Source organism: Manis pentadactyla, chromosome 11 (assembly GCF_030020395.1).
Source record: "Manis pentadactyla isolate mManPen7 chromosome 11, mManPen7.hap1, whole genome shotgun sequence".
Taxonomy (NCBI): domain Eukaryota; kingdom Metazoa; phylum Chordata; class Mammalia; order Pholidota; family Manidae; genus Manis; species Manis pentadactyla.
Genome location: NC_080029.1, coordinates 32,169,792 through 32,193,214, shown reverse-complemented (window position 1 = coordinate 32,193,214; position 23,423 = coordinate 32,169,792). Strand labels below are relative to the sequence as shown.

Here is a 23,423-nt window from a genome sequence, read left to right as displayed (position 1 = left end):
CTTAACCTCTACGGTGAACATCTTTCTATTTTTTAACATGGAAAAATATTTCTACATCTTTTTAAATAATTGCAGTGTATTCTATTGAAGGGGTGTACCAATTCCTTATTCCTGGAAATCTTCAGGGGTTTTTTCCTCCACAGTCTTTTCCATTAAAATGGAATTCATTTTTAGTCATTTCCTTAGGACAGATTCCTAAAATTGAATCATACGTACACATCTTTTTCAGACTCTTGAAACATACTTGCAAATTTACCTTTAAAAGATTTATACCAGTTTATATTCTCTCTAATCACTTATAAGAGAATACTTATTTCCCCACAGCCTATAACAGTTATAGCAAATGATTGCCAAATATTCTCTTCAGTTGATGGAGCATAATTTACTTACTCTTTTTCATGCTGTTAACATTTGGATTGTTTTCGTATTTTCATTCTTATAAATAAAACTGTTATGAACATCTTTGTGTCTAATATTTGTTTATAATTAATTATATGATTAAAATAGGAATCCTAGATGAGAAGGCATATTTACACATGTCACTCCCTCCTTCCAAAGGTTACAGTTAGATCTTTTGGGTATATAGGAGATTTGGGGCCCAACTGGCACACTGCCATGGTTAGGAGAAGGTAATGGACAGAATAAAACAGAAAAGGCCATGTGCCAAAGGATATAACACTAGAAATGTACTGCCAGACAGTTTTCCAAAAGGATACTAAATTTAATAACCATTCTGGTGGCTTAAAAATGATTTAATGTAATATTCAAAGATATTAGTCAAGGAAGAAAAGCTCTGTCCACCATTAACTGATGATAATGTCATTCCCCACAAATAATTCTTCAACCACAATAAAACACGTTTCTGTCCCTCCCAGACCCAAAGCTAGCATGTCCATCTGCCTATCTCATGCACTCTGCAAGAGCTACTAGTGGGGCTCCCAGGTTAACCTGCTTCCTGCAGTGCCCTCATTCTAGAGATCCTTTGCATTCTTACCTCCTGTGCAAAGCTTGAGGCACTGGAGGGAGCAAGTACCATTTGGTGACACTTAATAGAGCTTCTGTGGAACTAGGGTCTCTGGGGCACAAAGCACACATCTTGATGTGACAAACACCCCCTGAGCACCTGGTGTGTATCAAGAACAGCTGTAGGTCACATATGAAGATGCTCTTGGCTTTTCAGAGGTCCCCCACAATCTGCAGTAATTATGTGTTGAAGAATGATGGGTGAATGGATGTAGTTACAGATCATTCAATGTTCGCAGTGAAAGAGGCCTCACAGATCATCTTGCTCAAAGCCTGTCCATTTATACAGTCATTTAGTGAAGGTCTCCCATGGACCAGATGCGATGATTTTATTTAATACATGCAACACCCCTGGGCAGTGAGTATCCTTACCTGTTTCTGCAGCTGTGGAACTGCTGGACTTGGGGGTTAATTCAGGTGCTGCAGAATAGCCTGAGGGACTTGGCTGACAACTCTCTTCAGCTCTCCTTCCACCAAGTTACTAAGTTAAGCACTCAACACTTGGCACTTTAGAAGAAGTTTAAAAAAAAAGATTAAAATGGATGAAATGGAAAAGAAAATTGCACTAATTGCCCATGTGCCTGAGTACCAGCCTCTTCAGGGTGTACTTCTGTGGCCAGTGCCTGCAGTAGCACAGGTGAAGCTAATGGCCCTGACCAGGCTTGGCTTCTTGGTACCCCTTTCCCTGCACACCATTTTCAGTTGTCAGGCTTATGCTTTGGGGAGAAATCAGGAGAAGTCAAGCAGGGTCTCCAAGCATTACCTGCATGTTGAATTCACCTGCAACAGCGGCCCCACCCACTAGGGCTCTGCTCTGTGTTCTGCTCCCCATCTCCTCCACTCTGAAGAGAAGCAGAACATGCTGCCCCCAAATATGCCACTTTGGCATATGGATTGTTTTGTACTGTAGCCACTTGAAAACCAGAAAATGCAAGGAGAGGCTTTCTCTGAACTTCCCTATCTGCCTGAAGACAAATCCTCCAAAAGGAACTTACTGATCAAAAATCCCTCCCAGGGAATTTCATGGACCAGGGAGGATGGACTCTTATCATAGGAGGGGAGACAAGAAATTGATACCATATCCAAACAAGCTTTGTCATAAGCAGATGTCATCCCTCCGTCTGTTTTCCTAAGTGCCCACCCGTCTTCCCTTCTTCCCTAAAAGCCATCTATTCTCCCCTGAGAGACCTATGTCCCTATCCTCCTTCCCTATTAAGTGCTATTTAATCTTTAAAAAAAGTAATCCATTTTCCCAGGTATCACCCATTATACATGTGGTATACATGACAATAAACTTTGTTTTGTGTTTCATTTGCTATTCTTGTGATTTATAAGAATATATATTTGGCCTTTGTTCTTGGTTCCTGGCTCACAGCGCCCCAAACATTTGGAATTTCCTGAATGGTAAGAGCAATGGGAGCGTCTTTTGTTATAATATTGGGTCTCTTGTCCTCAGTCATGCTAGTGAGGTGACTTCTGGATACAGGCTGGTTGCCAAGGGAACCAACTGTGAATAGAGGGGTGGAAGTCTCAGTACCCCATCCCTACTCCCACCACCCCCACCCTCTCCGATTTCCAGGGAGGGGAAAAGGGCTGGAGGTTGAATCAAGCACCACTGGACAATGAGTTAATTGATCATGTCTATGTAATGAAGCCTCTTAGAAACTCAAAAGGAGGGGGTCCAGAGAGCAGTTAGGTTGGGAGACCAGAAAACTTCCATGTGCCACCATGCTGGGCCCCAAACTCTTTGAGCACAGAAGCTCTTTGTTGGGGACCTTGCCCTATTTATCTGTTGATCCAGCTGTTAATTCCTGTCCTTCAATATCCTTTGTAATAAACTGGTAGTCTGGTGAGTTCTGTGAGCTGCTCTATCAAATTAATCAAACCCAAGGATAGGGTTAGTAGAACATCTGATTTTTATCTAGTTGGTCTGGAACACTGGTAACAACCTGGGCTTGTGACTGGCATCTAAAGTAGAGGCCTGTCTTGTGGGACTGAGCCCTCAACTTGTGGGCTCTGCTGCTGTCTTCAGGCAGATAGTGTCAGAGCTGAGTTGAGTTGTAGGACACCCAGCTAGTGTCTAAGAATTGCTTGTAGGTGCTGTAGAGACAACCCTGCTACATGTTGGAATTGGGTTCCAGAAGCTTCTACCTTTTACTACAGCAATTTCAGCCAAGAACTCAGAAGGGTGAAGGGAAATTATTTTTCCTCCCTTACAACTTCCTTTCCCTCCTTTCCAGGAGTAACTTGTTCCTGCTTGGCACTTCTGCCCCCAGATGGTACAGCTGAGCAAGGGCTTGCTTGCTTTCATTCATTTACACCTGAGATTCACTCTGAAGTTGATGCTGTTTATTATTATACTAATTAGTCCAACTCTTTCATCTGAGGTAGAGAAGAATTAAGATTTATCTGATTTTTTAAAAAAAAATTTTACTGTAAAAGAGTAAATACCTCACAAAAATCCAGACTTTAGTATAAAGGTCTTCCAGCCTATTCCTCTGCCACTTTCTAGAAGTGATCACTGTTTAGCAGTTTCCCGTGTATTTTTCTAGATATATCTATGCATTTATATATGCATTTATTTATGAACTGTTTATACACACAATATGCTTATATAACATTTCTTCTAATATTTGTTTAGAATTCTACTGTAAGTATAAACTTATTTAATCAGTCCTATACTGATGGGCATTTAAGTTATTTTCAACATTTCATATAAATACTACTGTAATTAAGACACCTGTACATTTTACATACTCATGGAATTTAATTACAGTTAAAGTTAATGCCTAGAAGTGTAAGGTGAGTATATAATTGATCACTTAAACTAAGACAAATTTTACTTCAGAGTGGCTCCTGGGACTGTCTCAGGAAAACGAGATATATTTTAACTGAAAACAGAACATCTACTAAGTCAAAAAGTAGTATTTAAAATGCTGCTGTTGTCAGTCTCAGTCATAACAATTTATATCCCACCAACACATAGAAGGGCTCCTATTTCTTCAAAATTTCAAAACACTAAGCATTATATTAATATTCTTGAATTTGCCAAATTAGCAAGAAATTATATCTTGTTTTAATTTGCATTTATTTAAAAGTGAATGAAGTTGACCATCATTAATTTATTGGTCATTTGTATTTTATGTTTCTATGAACTACTTGTTCATATCCTTTATGTCTATATTTCTTTTCAATTATTGGTCCTTTTCTTAGTGATTTGTAAGAGCTCTTTGTATATTAAAGAAGTTAGTCCTTTGTTTGACATCCTATATTCAGCTAAATTTTTTTTTCCAGTGTGACTTAACTTCGTGGTGTTTTTAGCCTTATAGAAATTTTAAGCCTTTATGTAGTTTTAAAATGATATTTAGATTTTATGTCCAAGATTGCAAAAAACAAGAACAAAAAGTAACCAGTTTTTTCTTTATTCTTTTTAGTTTTCTTTTTAAATTTAAATTTTTGAGCCACCTAGAATTTATTTTGGTTTAAGAAATTAATTCAGCTTTGTTTCTACATTGTCTAATCCTAACATCATTCACTGAATAGCACATCTCCCCCTTCCCTCTGCTTTTTGAAATGCAACTGTATATTTTATGTCCATCCTCCATATGTACTTGGGTCTATTTCTGACCTCTCAACTTTCTTCTATTGATCTGTTTGGCTTTATATGAGTATCTTGCTATATAAAGTCTGTAGTCTGTAATATGTCTTAATATCTGTTAGTTCTATTTCTCTATCTTTAATTTTTTTTCAGATTTTCCCTAATTGTTCACTCATGTTTCAACTCCTCAAACCTCACTGCCAACCCCACTCAATACAGTAGTTATTTAATCAGAATTGGACAGATTTTGTCGATTAAATTGGGCCAGCAAGGAAAATACAGATGAACATATCCAATGAGTGATTTATTTAGATTACACTACAGTGCATGACATAGTCATTGGGCTATTGCTCATTAATAATATGTATAGTTCAGTAAATGGTGTAAAGCTGTAGTGAATTCGGGGCATCATGCCACATTTCCATTGATCCCAGCAGTGATCAATTTGTTCTGGTATCTCACTGAATAAATTTGTGTCTTTAGCATATCCTAGAAGTAACCAAAATGGCTCTATCCGTTAAAAAATATAAGGATCATCCTGTTTCCAGATTTTATGGCCACAGTATATACTGTACCTAGATCAAATACTGGATTGTGGGGAGAGGTGACTGTTGAGGGGGCAAGTTGTACCTGCCCCAGCAGTGGCCCTTAAGGAAAGTCACACATGAGGCAGGCTGTTTTTTCCTGCATCCCCTTACCCACCTTGTTTTTCTTGTTGCCTAATCTGATTTTCAAAATCTGCCTTTGTAATACTCTCTTCTCTTCATGGGTATGACCTAATTGTTTATATTAGTCATGAGCCATAGTTAGGGTACCTCTAAAGTTGACCCTCAATGCTGACCATATACTGCATTAGCCACTACTCTAATATAGCTCTTGGTTCTAGAAAGTGTTATAAACCAAGGAGCCCAGCTCAATATTGGGGCCTTGCTGAGTTTTAATAGGTTAAGTTTGAAGCTGGCCCAGTTGGTCCTGTTTGCCAGCAAACAGGAGGGCTGTTGCCGTTCTTGAAATAAATCGTCACACTGTATGTGTTCTGTGTACTACATGGCCCATTATTGCTTTTATTTTTCCAGCTAATATCTGACAGGTTCACGTTCAGAGGATCCTGAATATAAAACACCTGAGGTACAATGCTGACTTACAAACACTGACGTATTACACTCGCGTGACTAGAGCAGAACCAGGTGGTGACCTGCATGTTATGCTGGCCAGGAGGGTGTTTGCTGGGGCCTGAGGAGTCCTGAGGTGGCCCTGTGTCAGCGGTTCTCCCGGCTCACTTCTTTCTCTCAGCGACAGAGTGTGGCAGTGTTGTTTGGGGGACTGGTACCATCAAGTAGACAAGAGCCTGAACAGGAGTTTGCTCTGTCCCCACTTCTCTGTGACCGCAGCTGAAGGTCATCAGAACCCTGAGGGTGTCCCTGGCTACCGGGGAAGACTGAGGAGGGCCCGGACTGATGCAAGGAAATTTGGTTACGTGCTGACTTGGTCTGAGTAATACAGACTCTTGCACTTATCATTTTTTCCATGTCCTGTCTAGCCATAAGCAGAGAATTGTTTCCATGCCTGTGTCAGGCCAAGAGATGACAGCACTAGGCAATTCCCCATCTAAGCCCCAAACTGGTGCTCTGAACCCTGAGCTCAGGAGGGAGGCAGCTCCAGCCTGCTCTTGTCTGGGCCTGCTTGTGTTCCCAGCACCAGAAGCCAGCTTGCTTTGGGACTAAGGGACTTAGAATTGGAAGGGGGGGTGCCAAGCACATCTGGGCCCAGGAGTAGTCTGGAGGCACAGAGAAAGCTTTGTGCTTAGGTTCTGCAGCCAGAGTGCCTCAATTACAGTCCCAGCCCAGCCACTCAGCAACCATGTGACCTTGAGCATATTATTTTACTTCTCTGGGCCTCAGTTTCTACCTCTGTAAAATGAGGATGAGAAGAGCACCTGTTTGACAGGATTACTTGAAGACAGAAATAAGCACCTAGCATAGCACCTGGCTCACAGTAGGTTCTCAATGAGCAGTCAGTATTTGCTCATTACTATAGAAGAGGCCTAATCTTTCCTCATATTCTACAGCAGCTGTGGCTGAGAGGGTAAGACAGGGTTCTGGTGCCCTTCACAGACCCAGGAATGCTCTGTTAAAGCTGGGTAAAAGGAAAAGCAGCTGGAAACTGAGCTATCACACCGCATTGTCCCTAGCATGGACCACTTTCAGAATCCCTCCATCTCTAGATGGCTTCTGGGCCAGGAAGAGCGTGGGAAATGGGACCTGGGGAGCTTGATTGGACTGGAATTCCCCTGATCCTGAGCAGAGACTGTCTGGAACAGTGACCTTATTCCTTGTCCCAGCCTTGACTAGAGGACCCTGAGCTCAGATCCCTAAGGGAATGGGGAATGTTTCCCCCACTTTCTTGGTGAGACCACTAGTGTCATAAAGGTGTGCGGTCATCAGCGCCCCTGGAAAAGTCAGATCATGGTGGGAAACTTATCTGGAAGCCCAAGGTGGGCCTCCCAGGCAGTGCCTCCCTGAGCTCCGTGGCAGGTAATTGAACTAGAGCCTCCTTGGCCTGTGGGCATAAAATGTTGCAAGGTGGTGGTTTCTGTGGTAACCATAGAGGCTCCAGATGAGTTGTAGTTGGCTCCACTGCTGCTGAAGCTTGGGGTCAGCACAGAGAGAGGCCAGAAACCAGACTCACGGGGAAGCCTCCTGGGAAGGGGGCCAGGGGAGATGGCTTCTAAGGTCCCTCCTGGTTCTCAGTCCTGTGATTTCACCAGCCCATGACTGGCAACCACTCACCATTCTGCATCTGTGTAAAGCTATGGCTCAAACCTTCCCCTTTGCTTAGCAACTTCTGGACACTCCTAATGCTAGACTCCCACCTCCAGAGATTCTGACTTAATTGGCCTTGGGTGTTGGACTTGAGTATTGGGTGTTAGTCTCAGACATTGAGATTTTTAGATTTTTCCCAGGTGAGTCTAAAGCATGAACAGGGTTGAGAAATGCAGATGAAAAGGCAAGTGAGCTAGTAATAATTAATCACTACAATTTATGTGCCAGATGCTGTGCACATTATCTATATCATCTATGTTATTTACATCATCTCCTTTAATTCTCACAATAATCCCATTTTCTACATGAAGAAACATGCTTAGAAAGAGTAAGCGACTTTCCAAGGCCAGAGAGCAGTAAGCACTGACCTTCTATCCCGGGGCCATCAGATTCAAAGCCCAGGCTGGTGACTCTTGAAATAACTGTTTTTGAGGTTGTGTGGAAAGGAAGATGGGACACATCTGCAGCAGGCCTTGATACCCAAGGAGACCCTTGATATCCTAGGTGACGTACCCCTGTGCCCAGGCTGAGGTTCCTGGCCCAGTGCAGCCCCCAGCATCTTCTGATTGGCTAGAAGCACTGGTGGGCCAAGTGAGGTTGGCTACCTCCCCAGAACCCAGTGGCTTGTGGGAAGGCCCCCTGGGGCCCACCTTTTCATGCAGGAAAGGTGGGCCTGAGGCCCTGCACTCGGGGATGGTGGATCATGTGCTTGGTTTCCTAGCTGTAGTGATGAGTGGTAGTCTTTCAACTAGGGACACAGCATCAGATGAGATTTTGTTCTCAGAGGAGTGGGGACTGATTGGGAGTCATATTTGTTCAACAGGTATTTCAGGTTTATAGCACACTCAGAAAGAAAATCAGGAGCCATCCATAAAATAGGACCAGAGCCTTTATATTTGCAGTTTCATTGAAATTTAGTGACAGACCCAGCAGGTACCTGTTTTACTGGCAGTAAAAGTAAGTTGGGCAGCAGGTATTTAAAAGGAGTTCAAGTTGTTTAAATCTAAAATGTAGGGGTATGTGTTGTGACTTAAAAAAGAAAGTTTACAAGGCTTGGGGATTTGGGTTGAACTGTTTTTGATGGAAATGACATGGAAATATTTTCCTTCCTTATTTTAAACCTTCCCCTTTGCTGTTTGTTTCCTAAATTTAGCAGTCAAGAAAAAATAAGCAAATCTAGCTGGAAAAAAACTGAAGCAAGTAAGACAAGTTTCAGAGTTTAATCAAACTGTTGGACTGGAAATAAAACTCTCCGAGATGAGAAATAATTCTTCCCCTCTTATAGAGCAGAGTCATTTCAGCTTAAACAACTTCAGATGTGATTGACCTTATTGGACACGGAAGTGCTGGATTTGGCATTTCCCAAAAAGACAGACTGGGGAGGAGGCTGCTGCCTAACTGCCAGCCAAGAACCCTCATGAGCCAGGAACTGTTGGCAGGAGGCTGGAGGGCCGTGGGAGGCTCATCAGGCTGTCGCTCACCTCCCCTGCAGCCCTCCTTCCTTGCCATGGCAACTCAAGGACCTCTGAAGCTGTGGTCCAGATTGAACCCCCACCCCAAAGCCTGAAGGCATCCCTGCCTGCGGGGAAAGCTGGGAGTGCCCCACCAGCTCTGGGCTCAGGTCACTGGGCTGCCCGTCAGGGAGCAGCCTGGTATCATAGAGTGGAGGGCGGCCACCTACAGTGTGTCATTGTCATAGGCAGCTCGTTTGTTGGGTTTTGTTTTTGATTTTGCTTCTTACTTTTGGAGAATGGTTTCCTATTCATTGAAAGGACTAAAGGACTGACATCCCTGGACTTTTGGTTATTAGAGAAAAATAGCCTATGCAAACTGGTTTAAGCAAAACAAAACAAAACACAAAACCCCAAAAGGGTAGGTAGATAGATGACAGATAGATAGATAGATAGATGATAGATAGATAGATAGATAGATAGATAGATACATAGATACATAGATAGATAGATAGATAGATAGATAGATAGATAGATAGATAGATAGATAGATAGATAGATAGATGGATGATAGAAAAAAACCCAAGGTGAATTTGGATTAGATATGACTGGTTCCAAGGACCCTAAACAATATTATTAGAGATCCATCTCTTGTCTTTGATTGTTCCTTCTTGGCTTCATTCTCCAGACAAGATTTCTTCATGTGGTGGACAAGAAGACTCTCATCTCCCAAGCTTAGCAGTGCAGATGAAGAGAGCTCATCTTACAGGAAACTCTCAGGAAGGACACTGATTTTTCCAGATTGAATCAAGTGACCATTCCCATCCAGATCCTGCAGTGATAAGACCAGCCTAGCCTGGGCCTTGTGCCCACCCTTCTGGTGGTAATGGAGGTGGTGGAACAGGGGGACAGTGACTAACAGCCCTTCCAGGAGCATGTGAGCGGGAGGGAGACGACTGAGGCAGCCGTTGAAAACTCCACTGCCACCTCCTTGGTCCACCTCAGTCCCAACTGTGTTAGCTGTGTGTGTGTGTGTGTGAGTGAGTGTGTGCATGCATGATTGTGATTGTGAGTGTGTGAGGGGGGTACTGGATAAAGTTTGCTGAATAAAGGGATAAATGAGTGAATGAACAATGCCTAAATGTTGTCCCTGCTCTCAACTTATAACCAACTGGAGAGGAAACCACTGCAAACAAATTTTGACACATCAAGTAACTTCAGCAGCTCAGCCCTCACCTCCTCTGTGAGCCCCCCCCCCCCCCGTCTGCAGAGCTGTGGCCCCAGCCCCATCCTTTCATTTCTGTCCTTCTGCCCTTCTTTATTCTTCCTCATAGCACTTAGCACCATCTGAGGCTCTATGCGTATTTTGCCTGTTTATCTCTTTGACTGCTTCCAGCAACAAGAATATAAGTTTCACCAGGGCAGGGATTGTCAGTTTTGTTAAATGCTGGATCCCAAAGCCCAGAACAGGGCCTTGGTCATCGTAAGACTCAAAAGCAATGGCTAATGAGTACCTGAGTGATGAGCAGTCATGGCCTCAAGCCTCGCCTTCCCTGCACACACGCACACACACACACACCACACACACTCATACACGCACACATGCACACTCACACATGCACTCCTGCCTGGGGAAGCTGGAGACCAGGTGCTCAGGGGAGCACTGAGGCCCTGGGCTGTGGGTGTATGTTCCCCAGCATCAGCCAACACACTGGTCGCCTCTCCCACAGGTCCAGCTGCCTTCCTGGGCCCATCCCTCTAGGGACTAGGCCTGTAACAGAGTCCTGCTGCGGGACTTTGTGCATAGACAATCTCACCTGCCTTCCTGCTGCTGCTGTGGGCTCACAGCTCCAGCCCGAGCTGCTGGTCAGGTGAAGCCCAGGACGCACTCACAGTTGATGATATTTCAAGGCGCTCTGGAGAATACCCAGCCAACAGTTTGGTTCAAATAATGAGATGTCAGGATACATCTATATCCATCCATTCATCTCAGATGTGTCCTTCCCCAGGGTCTTTCTTCAGGGGATTCTGGGAGCTCAGAGGAAGGTGTGGCTGAGAGAAGGGAGGCTGGGCCATGGCATCTGTCATCCATCACTCCCCAGAGCTTAGCACTGGGGGGCCCAGCAGGTCTGACATGGAACTATTTCAGTGGCAAGCACAGGGTCCCAAGAACATGCGTCCTTGTTGCATGTTTGCGTTCTGGCAGTGGGCATCAGCCTGTAAGGGCCTGCATGTCCTCACACAGTCCTCTGTGCAGCCACTCCTCCAAGCCCTGGTGCATTACTGGTCAGGCACCTCCGACGTGCCTCGCCTCATGTCAGCCCTAGTTCACCCCTGGGAGACTGTCAACCTGTGGGTTGCTTGTCAACTTGCAGCCTGGCTGGCAGTCCCCTCAGGACACCTCCTCTTGGGGTTCTGGTGTGTTCCAGGAGTCACGCTGTGCATGTCTAGCAAAGAGCATGGTTATGAGTGTGAGCTTCAGAGTCAGAATGGGCAGTTTGAATCCAAAACCTGCAACTTAGTAGCTCAGACCTTGGGCTTTTTTAGAAAAGTAGACTTAATTTTCTATAGCAGTTTTAGGTGCACATAAGAGTGGAAAGTACAGAGAGTTCCCATATTCGCCTGTCCCCGTACACATGGGTACTGGTTTTCACTTCTCGAGCCTCAGTTTCCTCATCTGTACAGTAGGGGAAATGATGATCTCCTGCTCACAGAACTGGGGTGAAGAACAGACAAGGCAATGCACTTGGCCCCTGCCTGGCAGTAAGTGCTCACCACGCAGTGACTGCCATGCCTCCCGCTTGTGGTCCCTCTGATGCTGACCTTTGTCTCAGGTGACAGGAACGCCCTCCAAAGGCTTTGATGAGAAGGCCTACCTGGCGGCCAAGCAGCTGAAGGCCGGAGAGGACCCTTACAGACAGCATGCCTTCAACCAGCTGGAGAGCGACAAGCTGAGCCCCGACAGGCCCGTCCGGGATACCCGCCACTACAGGTGCGGCCTCCATTGTGCCGGTGGAGGAAGAAAGGGGCGGAAAGGGCCAACACCAGTCAGCTTGTTTTCTGTCAGTCACCTGGATTTAAGAAATGGGCGAGATTTCCTCAGACTCAATAGAGTTATTGAGACATTCAAGCCCTCTCCTCAGTTGTTTTCATGACTCCTGAGGTGCTGAGCAGGCCAAGGAGACCTCCCAGCCAGGGCCAGGGAGGCCCCTCAGCACCTCAGTCCAGAGTCCCTAGAGAACTACCTGCCAGGGGACCCCAGGAAGCCTGAGGGTGAGCCAGGCTGGTGGTGCCTGACAGGAGGAGGGGGCCCCAGCCCTGCCTGCACTGTGCAAATGGTGGAGGGCTATGCCCTGCCCCCTGGCATCTCTTCCCGACCTGCTGTCCCCACTTCCTCAGCAACTCCCAGAAGTGCTTCTCAGTCTTGCTCTCAGTTCTCCCAGCATGGTAGGTGAGAGACGCGCTACACCAAGATCCAGGCCGCCCTCCATGCTAATCCCAGCTCCAACTCCACTCAGTGCGAGTGACCGACCCTGGGGAAGTCAGCAGGCCCTTGCTGTGTCCTAGCCAAATTATGAGTTGCCACCTCCAGTCTCCTCTTCCTGCCCTCACCTGTCTGAGCTCCTTACCCTGAAGTGTAAGCCACACCTCCACACCCCCAGCCTCAGCCTCTTCTCACCCAGACTTAATGTTCCCACAGTCCTCTGCTCCTCCTGCCTCCCTCCTTGTCTACACAGGCTGTTTCCTGTGCCTGAACCCGCCTCCCCACTGCCATATTCAAAACACACACACCCTGAACTCCCCTCAGTGTCGTCTCCTCCAGGAAGGTTCCTTGCCAACCCTTGGGGGCCTCCTCTGTGCTCCACACAGACATCTAACAGGCCAGCGAGGGGCTGCTGGAGCTGACCCACCTGTGTGCCTGCAGCTTCGAATGGCCCACATGGGCCGTTCTGGGCTCCGCTGTGTATTCAGTGCCCAGCTGCTCCTGTTTGGAGGGTAGGCGAGAATGACTCGTATCGTTGCTCTTCCTTCCCGAAGCAGCGGCTCTGTAGCATAAAAGATGCATGTGAGATGAGATTGCAGAACGGGTCCTGCTTCCAGCACCTTCTTGTCATTCAGGGAGGTGTGTCGGAAGTCCAGAGGGCTTGGCAGCCTGTGCAAGGTGAGATTGGTGTGAGGTTGGGGAGCCCCAAACTGTCCGCACAGTCCTGTAATCCCAGCACTGTCAGCTTCCAGAAACCACTCATGCTACCAAATAGGGCAATAATCCCACTACCTGGGAAGAACCCTCCCTAAACATGCCAGGTCTAATGGCCAGTTGAGGCCAGGGACATTCTTTCTCAATCAGTCCTAGGGCAGTCGCCCTCATATCTGCCTGTGCTGTGGGGCCTGCGAGGTTATATCCACGCAGTTCCACTTGGTAACCTTTCACGGGCAGCCCTAGACCCCAGGCCGGGTGGTTCTGCTGACCCAGACTGGTGAATGGAGGGCTGAACTGGATCACCTCTGCCCTCCCACCCTCCCAGCCACCCTCTGAATGTTCTCAGGTGTTCACCGAGAAACTTAACCAGGGAATTCCTCTTGGGGCTATGCACGTTTGGAAACCAGTCTTCAAATCCAAGGCTGAGTGGGTTGGTGAGGCAGGCCTCTCCTCCCGCCCCAGCGCTGCTGCCGGCACTCTCCGGGGCCCGAGGTAGATCAGGCTGTGTGTGCGTGCATGTGTGTTTGTATAGGGGGAGCAAAGGAGGTGCTGGCTTTGGGGACAGAGCCTCACATGGAGGGGCCGGGGTGCTGGAGTGAGCCATGCTTTTCTCCTTGGCCTTCCAGGCTGCAGCTTCTGCTGGACCCCAAACTGTCAGCCTAGTTCCTGGTCCAGCCCTCAATCTAGAGAGCCTCCTCAAGGGGAGCAAGGAGACCTAAGCCCCAGCGTCACAGAAAACTCCCACCATCTCCAAACTCAAAACACAGGATAGGATTAACCTCTTCATAGGCTCTTGGCTCCTGGGAGCCAGAAAACTCCCCATCATCATTGATACAAATCTAAGGAAAACAGGGTGGAGATGGCTGGAGGGGCAGGTGGGGAGGAAGTCAAGTCCACCCTTCAGATGGGATGTGGGAGGTTAGCCACCTTCAGGTGGAGAATGGACATCCCTCTCCAATTCTGTCCTTCCTGATGGTCAGGGTTCAGGGGCAGAGACCTGGTTCCCTAGAGGTCAACACTGCGGGCCGGGAGCCCAGGGGGGGGCTACTTGTCCCAGCACTCCCCATCTCAGCAGGCCAAGCCCACTCCCACCCCAAACCCCCATAACTCTGGGAGTACCCCTGGGGAAGCCTGCCTTCCCAGGCATGGAGGTGAATTCCCCTCCTACTCTCCCGCAGCCCCTCTCAAGGAGAATAACTTTAAAGCCTCCCAGGATTTCTCCCATGGGGGTCCCAGCTGGTGGAACCTCTGCCTGTCTGACCCAGTCTGCTCTGTGGGGCAGGAAATGGGCCTGGGAATTGGCTATAAGCTGTTGTCAGTGGAATGAGTGCTGGAATGAAAAAGCAGCCACTGTTGGAATAGTCAAAGAGCAATTGCAATAAAGATTGCCGTGAAAAACAGCCGCCTTCCCACCGGCCTCAGGTGCACAAATGAACACATTCGCAGAAATGCAGAGACCACAGGGTGAAGGATGGCAGGAATGGATCGTTTTGATTCCCTTCCTGAGGAGTGGGGACCCAATGGGCCCAAAATGTGGTGTGGGGAGCACAGAGCTGCGGGGGGAGGGAGCAGGTGGCGGGGACTGGCTGTGGTGCCTTCTCAGAGGCTTCCATTTGCCCTGGAATCCAGGAGGAGTGAGGCTGCTCCCCTGCCAGGCTGCCATGCTGGGTAGGATGGAGATGACCCCTCTCCAGATCCTACCAAATGCCAGGAGCCAGGGGAAGAGAAGGAAGAAGCTACAGAGTGTCAGAGACAAAAGAGAGGCTGTTTTCCCTCTGCTCTCCTCCGGCATCTTGTCTCTCTTGGCAGCGAGTTCTGTCTTCCGGTCCAGGGCTGGATCCTGGGGCCTGGTTTGGTGCCTGCACACAGTGGGAGCCCTCCCAAATGCTGCGGTGACGGTGGGCTCCAAGGGCCCTAGGTCTTGGTAAAGAGTGCCCAGGCCTGGGAAGTCCCCCCAACCTGTGGCTTCCCTCCAAGGACTCCAGGCCAGTGGTTGAGCGAGGAGGAGCGTAGCTGAGGAAGGGCAGGGCTCATGTCAGGCTTCCGGCTTGCCTTCTCTGTCCCACAGAGGTATTCCAGGGGGGCAGCAGGCTGGACAGAGAGAGGCCTCAAGCCCACCCTGAGGATGCTCCCACAGCTGCCCTCTGCCCTCTGCTCCCTTCTCAGTTGCCCATTCGTGTCCTACTCCACGGACCTGCCGGCCACCAGTGTTGTCATCACCTTCCACAATGAAGCCCGCTCCACCCTCCTGCGAACAGTGAAGAGGTAAAAGCCCGGCCTGGGGACCCTCATCTCCCTGGGGCTCCAGGGTGATCTGCTCGGGGTTGGCAGGGAGGACATGGAGATAGGGTGCTGTGGCCAGAAGGCGTGAAGACCAGCAGACACTGGGAGGAGGAGGCCTGCCCTTCTGAGAAGCTGGGGCAGGTGAGTCAGTGTCCACAAGACCCCAGAAGTCCACTTGTTAGCGAGATGCACAAACACAAGGTCAGGTCCCTGGGATGAGGGCAGAAATGCAGAGTCAGGAGCCAGGGGAGGAAGAGATGGACATGGGGCCTGAGGCAGATGGATACCTGCCCAGTAGGCGGCTGTTAGCCACTCAGAAAGGCGCCCCTTCTGTCCTCCTAAGTTTGGCCCTGTGGTCAAGCCGAACTCCTGTTCACCCTGTTTCTTCAATGAGCTTAGAGAAGAACAGAATTCAGAAAGGAATGCCCAGTGTATTCCAGGGATTAAAGAAGCGTGGGTTTTCTTTCCCAGAGAGCAGAGGAAGAGGAGGGCCAGTAGGAGAGAAAGAACTGGGGGACTTCCTGAGAATACCCCCTGATCCAGAAGGAGCCTCGCTAGCCCCACAGGCAGACAGCTCTAGTCCAGCTGTGGATGGGCCTGGGGGTGGAGCTGGTTAAGCCCAGGCAGTCACAGTGGCTTCAGGTCCGCCTGGATAACTAAGCTAGGGCAGTCCCCAGCCCCACTGGGGAGGGTCCCGAGGGCCTGAGGGTCCAGGGAGGAGGGTCAGCTGCGTCCTTGGGAGAGCCTGAGGGACACGCTGCTCCCCAGCCACTGACCAGGGCCCAGAAGGTTTGCAAAAACCTGCCTGTGGCCAGTGTGCTGGCCCCTGAGCTGAGTGGTGGGGTAGCCCTATGGCAGGGAGAGGTCAAGGGAAGCTGGTCCCTAAATCCGGGCTCCTTTGTCTGCATCACTTCTCCAGTGTCCTGAACCGAACTCCTGCCAGCCTAATCCAGGAGATCATTTTAGTGGATGACTTCAGTTCAGATCGTAAGTATCCACCTTCTTTTCTGCAGCCCTCCACACCCCCATTTCCCCAGAATTCGGAAGCAAACACTCTTAAGGTTGTCCCAGCATCACAGGCTGACCTCTGCCCCCAACCATGATCTTGTCTTTTCTAGTTGCCCTCCCTGGCTGTACTCCCTGGTATCAAAGGAGGTGAAAGAGTGGTGTTGATTTGATGGGACACCAATGAGATGCCATTTTAAAAAAAAACAACTGAAATAATGTCAGCAGCATCTTTCCTTATTGCAACTGCCATATGCAGGAGATGGTCTCTTCCATCTGGCTTAACGCTGTTGGGCTGAGGCTGTGCTGGTGCTCCCTGTTCCCCCCCAACCCTGGATGGGTAGTGCCATAAGGACAGGCATTCCTCGGTCTGGCCTGGGAGTGGGGGACAGGGCACTCCTTTGCCCAGTGAGATGACCATGCTCATCCATGCCCCCCACCCGCAGCCCTTTCCCTGGGCCTGGTACAAAACAGCTCCTGTAGTTCCAGTGGGGGCCCAACCACTTGTGGTCTGATGCCCGTATCTGACTGAGCTTGTTTCCTTCTTTCCACCCTCAGCTGAAGACTGCTTACTCCTGACCAGGATCCCCAAGGTCAAGTGCCTGCGCAATGACCGGCGGGAAGGTAGATTGTTTTACCCTGGCTGCCACCGCAGACCCATTTTTGTCTAGACAGCTGCACCTCCCCAACTAGGGCACAGGCACTTTAAGGGATCTACAAGAAGTACAAAATACGGTCCTGGCCCTCAGAGGGCTTATTATGTAGCCAAGGAGTCAGAATCCATCACAGTAACAGGCTGGTTATAATTACTTAGATGTAGAATGGGAATGGGAGGAGAGGGGAGTGGCCAGCGAGCGGCTTTGATTGGGTGATGGGCCTGTGAGGCAGGTGGAGGGGAACAGGGAGGGCTTTCCAGGTTCAGGGACGCTGCCCACAAAGGCATGGATGCGCATGTTCTCGCAGCCCTCCTCTGAATGCTCATCCTGTAGCTGCCATTCCCTTTACACCGGATCCTGATGAACTCCACTGTCCTCCATTTGCAGATAGGAACCTGGGGGACTTGCATCCCGGGAGAAGGAGGCCCACCCCAATGCCCAGCCTCTTAATTTCCCTCTTCTTCCCCTACTCTGGTCTGCAGGGAGAAGGGGTGGAGTGAGGATAGATGGCAAGCCAGAAAAATGCACTTAGACTTCATAGAGCAGAGAGTAGGGGCCACTAAAGGTTTGAGAGAGAGAGAGAAAAGAGAGAGAGAGAGAGAGATGTGATGGGCACATTTAAGAAAGATCAGTCAGACCACGGGGACCTACCAACAGGAATGAAAGAGGCCAGAGAGAAATCTCTCCCAAGCACCAGGGTGAAGGTGTCTTTTCACCTGGGAATATACTGCTCCCTGGGGTTTGCCCAACATAGATGTACATTTCGATGCTTTAAGGTACCCAAGGAGTGGAAGATGGGGCAGATGGACTTTTGCATAGATGGACGGATAGTCAGATGGAAGGAGGCAGAGTGCCAGGCTGAGGGGTGGCCAGGGAAATCTCTCCAGGAGATAACTTGTATTCAGACCTCTTTGAGTGAGGGCCCCCCATCCCCCCAGCTCACAGGGCACCGGCGGCTGCTCTGCCAGAGGCAGGGGACCAGGTGGGCCGCCTCTCCCCTCACCAGGCAAGTCTCCAGCCCTGACCAAGGAGCTGCCAAAAGCGAGGCCATCTCTGCCCTCGGTGAGCCTGTCAAGGAAGGCGGGGTGGAAGCAGAGCAGGATCTAGCACAAGCAGGCCTCCTCCACTCCAGGCACTCTCCCCAGTAGGCAAGGTTTATTCTTTCTCTGAGTCTCCTAGATAAGAAAACCAAAGCTCAGAGAGGTTAAGTAACATGCTTAAGGTGAGTGGCGGGGGGCTGGAATATTAACTGCAGCCTGTCTCAGTCTAGAAGACTCTTTTCGTGTCATGCATGATGTTACAGCTGGGACAAGGACTGTCCCAAGGTTTCCTGCAGGGGAGGGTGGGGTGACAAGGGGGAGGAGGAAAGCATTTCAGTTTTTTGTCCTCCTTTGATACCAAACCACACTTTATTGCAGTTTCCATTCACTAAATTCTGACCGTTCATCAGTGTGTTTCCGGAGCCCAGAACAGTGTTCAGGGCATCGGGGGAGGGGGGGCACCCAGAGGATGACCTTGGGGTACTGATGGTTGAATGAATGAGAGAAAGGAGAGGGACGGAGGAAATAAGCAGATACAGAGTAAAGTTCAGTCACAGAAACTCAGGGGAGAGCTCTGCCCCTGGAGGGGCAGGGAGCCCTGAGACTTTGGGGGCACGGCTGGGAAGCAAATTGGCCCCACCCCAGCTCCAGCCCCCTGTCTGTCTGCTGCCACTGCAGGGCTGATCCGCTCCCGAGTTCGAGGGGCTGATGTGGCTGCAGCTGCCGTCCTCACCTTTCTGGACAGCCACTGCGAAGTGAACACCGAGTGGCTTCAGCCCCTGCTGCAGCGAGTGAAGGAGGTGAGTCCGTCTGTCCCCAGGGGGATCTGTCCCTCGGAATGTGCCCACTATGTTCTTGGCATGAGGGCTCATGAACAGTCTTTGAAGTTGAAAAGGCTAAGGAGGAAGCCTAAATGGTCTGTTTCCTCCTGAGTACTTCCCCTCATTCCTCTGCAGGAGAGCTTTCTCATATGCAGACAAGGGTAATTGTAATATTTGTCCCACTGGGTGGCTGTGAGAATTCAAGTGGATGAGAGCTGTGTTGTGAGCTATAAAGCTCCCCAAATGAGTGTTGTTCTTCCCTCCTGGGCAGGGTCAGGGTCCTGTGCTGAGGGTGGGGGTGGGGACTTCTGGTCTGGCTGGGAAGCCAGAGAGGGATGGGGGAAGGGATGGTGTTCTCAAGGAGCAATGAGGGCAGGGGGGACCCTACCATGTGCTCGCTGTTCTCTAGAATCAGAGGTGGGTGGGGAGGGGTGGGGGGTGGTTGTTCTCTAGAATCGGGGGTGGGTGGGGAGGGGTGGGGGGTGGTGTGGGGGAAGGATTTCGAAATATGGAGGAAAGGATGAGGTGATTACTATTCAACCATAAAAAGACAATAACCCAATTTCAAAATGGGCGGAGGATTTGAATGGACATTTCTTCAAGGAAGATACACAAATGGTCAATGAGCATCTGAAAAGATGCTCAACATTATTAAGTCATTAGAGAAATGCAAGTCAAAACCACAATGAGATACCACTTGATACATATGAGGGTGGCTCTAATCAACAGGATGGACATTAACAAATTCTGACAAAGATGTGGAGAAATAAGAGCCTTCACACATTGCTGGTGGGAATGTAAATGGTGCAGCCACTTTGGAAAAAACAGTCGGGCAATTCCTTAAAGGTTTTAACACAGTTACCATACAACCCAGCAAATCCACTGCTAGATATACACTGAAGAGAAATGAAAACATACTCCATACAAAAACTTGCATATGAGTATTGAGATTAGTATTACTCAGAATAGCCAAAATGTGGAAACAGCCCAAATATCTGACAACTGATGAATAAGAAAACAAAATGTAGTATGTCCATATAATGGGATGTTATTTGGCCATAAAAAGGAATGGAGTACTGATCTTGCTACTATATGGTGTCCTTTGTAAACTTCATGCTAAGTGCAAGAAGCCAGTCACAGAAGGCTACATATTATAGGATACCACTTATATGAAATGTTCAGAATAAATGAATCCATAGGAAGAGAAAGTAGATGAGTGGCTGTCAGGGGCTGGAGAGAGCGGGGAATGGAGACTGACAGCTGTGGGTACAGGGCTTCTTGTTAGGGTGATGAAAATGTTGGAAATTAGATAGTGGTGATGGTTGTCAACCTTGTAAATATGACACACCACTGAATTGTACAGCTTAAAATGGTGAATTTTATAGTATGTCACTTATGTCCAATACAATTGTTATAAAAATGTGAATCATATCTCAGTACAAAAAAGTTGATAAAAAGGACAAGGTGAGGCCTCCACAGAGCACTGTGAGAAATCACGGACGGTCTCCCCCTGATCTGCCATCTCCCAGGCTTTGTTGTCCTGAGATGGGGTGTGAACTGAGGGGCAGCTGGATTCCAAATCACAACAAGAGAGTTTTGAGAGTCAGTGTAGAGTGTGCAGAAGGAAGAGAGAAAGAAGAGGCTCTGGTCTGTGTCCCTCCAGGAGGGAGAGAGAAGAGAGAGCTGACGAAGGGCAATTAAGTTGTGCCTGTGGTATATGACATAACCCACCACTACTACCCCCCAAAAAAACACACTCCTAAAGTCAACATCACCCACCAATGTTTTGGAGTGGATTTCTGCCTGGGAGGTGATGAAGCGAGTAGTGAGTCTGGCCTTGAAGTGGCTGTGGCATGAGAGGAGTGACACCCAGGTTATATGGGGACCAAGCTGCTGGCCATCCAGTTGGGAAGACTCAACCCAAATATGTACAAAGGTAAATGACAGTTAATAAAACAACCCTTCAAACCAGCAATAGAAAAGCCACCTCAGGCAGCCTATGAGTCACTGTCCCAGGAATTGTCTGGATTGTAACAGTGAGAGCAGCTTGAAAGAGGAAGAAAGCCTCAGTCTGCAGCAATCAAGGAGGGCTTCACTGAGGAAGGAGATCCTGGCTAGGCTCCACATGATGTGCAAGGAAGAGGCTGGGAGAGCACCGTGCCAGGGGGCACCTAGGTGGGACCTTCTAGGAGCCTGGATGTGATGAGGCAGGCCAGCTCCCTGGAGCCTGACCTGTCCTACAGAAAGTGCTGAGTGCCCCATGCCAGAATTTGTTGCTGTCCATCCTGTTGATTAGAGCCACCCTAATATGTATCAAGTGGGGAACTTCTTCCCAGAGCAGGCAACTGCGCCTTTTTTCCCAGAGCCCTGACCTCATGCCATCTCATATTCCCTCTCCTAGGACCACACCCGTGTGGTGAGCCCCATCATTGATGTCATTAGCCTGGATAATTTTGCCTACCTTGCTGCATCTGCTGATCTTCGTGGAGGTGGGTCTAGCTCCCAGGGGAAGGGTTCTGGATCTGAAAGGAGGCAGGTGATGGCAGGCAAAAGCCCTGACCTGATGCTTTTCTTCCCAGCTGTGCCATAGTGTCTCACACACACCCCTATCTCCAGGAGATGAAAAGAGATTATATAGAGCCCTGGGGCTGCAGGCAGTTGCAAGCTCTTCACACATCAGTGGCAAAGCCAAGCTAGTCTCTCATCTCCCCACCACCAAACATTGATATACCCTTCCCAAATGCTGCCAGCCCAGTGACCATGGTCACAAGTCCTGGCAGAAGGACATGGTATGACAGCTGTCTTGGGGGTGGGGGAGGAGGATCAACCTTGTGTGAATTCCTAACACTTGGAAATGGCCTAGAACTAGGTTGTCTAGTATAGTAGCTATTAGCCACATCTGGCTACTAAGCTCTTGCAATGTGACCAGTCTGAACTGAGATGCTATAAGTGTAAAACACACCAAGTTTCAAAGACTTAGTATGAAAGAATGTAAAATATCTCATTAGTAATTTTTTATATCAATCACGTGTCGAAATGATTTTGGGATATATTGTATTAAAAGTATATTACTGAAATTAATTTCATATGGTCTTACTTTTTGATATGGCTACTAGAATATTTTAAATGACATATGTGGCTTGCATTTCTGGCTTGCATTTTCACCCCCAACTGACATTATCCATTTATTGATTTATCTCTGTAGTCTCTGTCTTACCAGTAGATTAAACGTCCATGAGGGCAGGGACCTGTCACATTTTGAATGGAGGAATGACTGTATGAATTGCCCAAGGCCCTCTGCAAGCTGGGCTCTGATCCAGGGAGACTCTGAGGGGCAGCAGAGCGAGGGGGCAGCAGTCTACAGTGGGCTCTTCCCTGAACCCCATCTTCACCCGACTCTGTCCCTTAGGATTTGACTGGAGCCTGCATTTCAAATGGGAGCAGATCCCTCTTGAGCAGAAGATTGCCCGGACGGACCCCACCAGGCCCATAAGGTTAGGGCTGCTGTGGGCTCCGGGGAGACCCCTTCCTTCCCTGGACCAGGGGCCCGGGAGGCTGCTGGGGTCCACTGAAGTCACCAAGCTCCTGAAGGTACATGATCTAAGTGCTGACTCTCCTCTGGGCCCCAGGGACAGAGAGGCCAGAGGCCAGATAGCTGGCCAGACATCCTGCCCCAGTGACTGTGCAAGCAGGGCTTCTGGAGCAGATAGCCTGGGATCCTGGGTGTCTGAAGGGGCTCCCAGACTCGCCGACTCATGTGCTGTCTCTTTCCTCTCCTTGCTCCCAGGACGCCTGTCATAGCTGGAGGGATCTTTGTGATTGACAAGTCCTGGTTTAACCACTTGGGAAAGTATGATGCCCAGATGGATATCTGGGGGGGAGAAAATTTTGGTAAGTTGGGAAATAATAATAATAGCAACAACAATAATAATAAGTAATCCTGATCGGACACCTTCTATGCAAAAGGCCCTGTGCTAAGGACTTTATACAGATTGACTCATTTAATCCTCACAGGGACTCTCTTATATTGGGGTTAAGTAAATTGTCCAGAGCCACACAGCTGGTGAACAGAGATTCAGGTTGTCAGGGGGAGCCTGTGTCCATGTGTCTGGACATGTGTGTGGAAGGTCATACAGACTGTAACGTGGACATCAACTAAGCATGTGGCTGCTTCCCTATCCAGAAGGCTGGGCTGGGGCCTCAGTAGAGGGTGGTGGTTAAATGTAAGCAATGGGATCAGATGGCGTGGGTGCAAATCCTGGCCCTGCCGCCTATAAGCTATTTGGCCTTGGGCTCCTTAGAGCCTCCCTAAGCCTCAGGTTCCTCCACAGGCTGCTCTGAGTACTAAATGAGATGATTAAAATGCATGGCACAGTGCTGGTGGCCATCATCATTACTTATGAGGCCCTAGGAATCCCCCAGCTCCAGAAGGAAAGGGGAGAGCCCAGTGACCCCCACACCTCCAGGGTTGCCCGTGAGGTTCAGGTTAAAGGCCCAACACAGACGGAATACCTGGTATCTGG

At 48.7% G+C, this 23,423-nt stretch overlaps 1 protein-coding gene across 3 annotated transcripts in view; it reads left to right on the top strand.

The window, feature by feature from the left end:
* Positions 1-23,423, top strand: part of GALNT16 (polypeptide N-acetylgalactosaminyltransferase 16) — a 92,527-nt gene that overhangs the window by 51,616 nt on the left and 17,488 nt on the right. For 2 of the 3 annotated variants that reach the window (XM_057488362.1, XM_036913389.2), the window contains exons 3-10: positions 11,729-11,886; positions 15,262-15,360; positions 16,298-16,365; positions 16,942-17,007; positions 18,758-18,879; positions 21,302-21,389; positions 22,310-22,394; positions 22,688-22,791. In XM_057488362.1, coding sequence (XP_057344345.1) covers positions 11,729-11,886; positions 15,262-15,360; positions 16,298-16,365; positions 16,942-17,007; positions 18,758-18,879; positions 21,302-21,389; positions 22,310-22,394; positions 22,688-22,791 — 790 coding nt within the window. Of the gene's footprint in view, positions 1-9,605; positions 9,778-11,728; positions 11,887-15,163; positions 15,361-16,297; positions 16,366-16,941; positions 17,008-18,757; positions 18,880-21,301; positions 21,390-22,309; positions 22,395-22,687; positions 22,792-23,423 lie in introns of those variants that run through there. The other variant, XM_057488363.1, reaches the window with a different exon arrangement.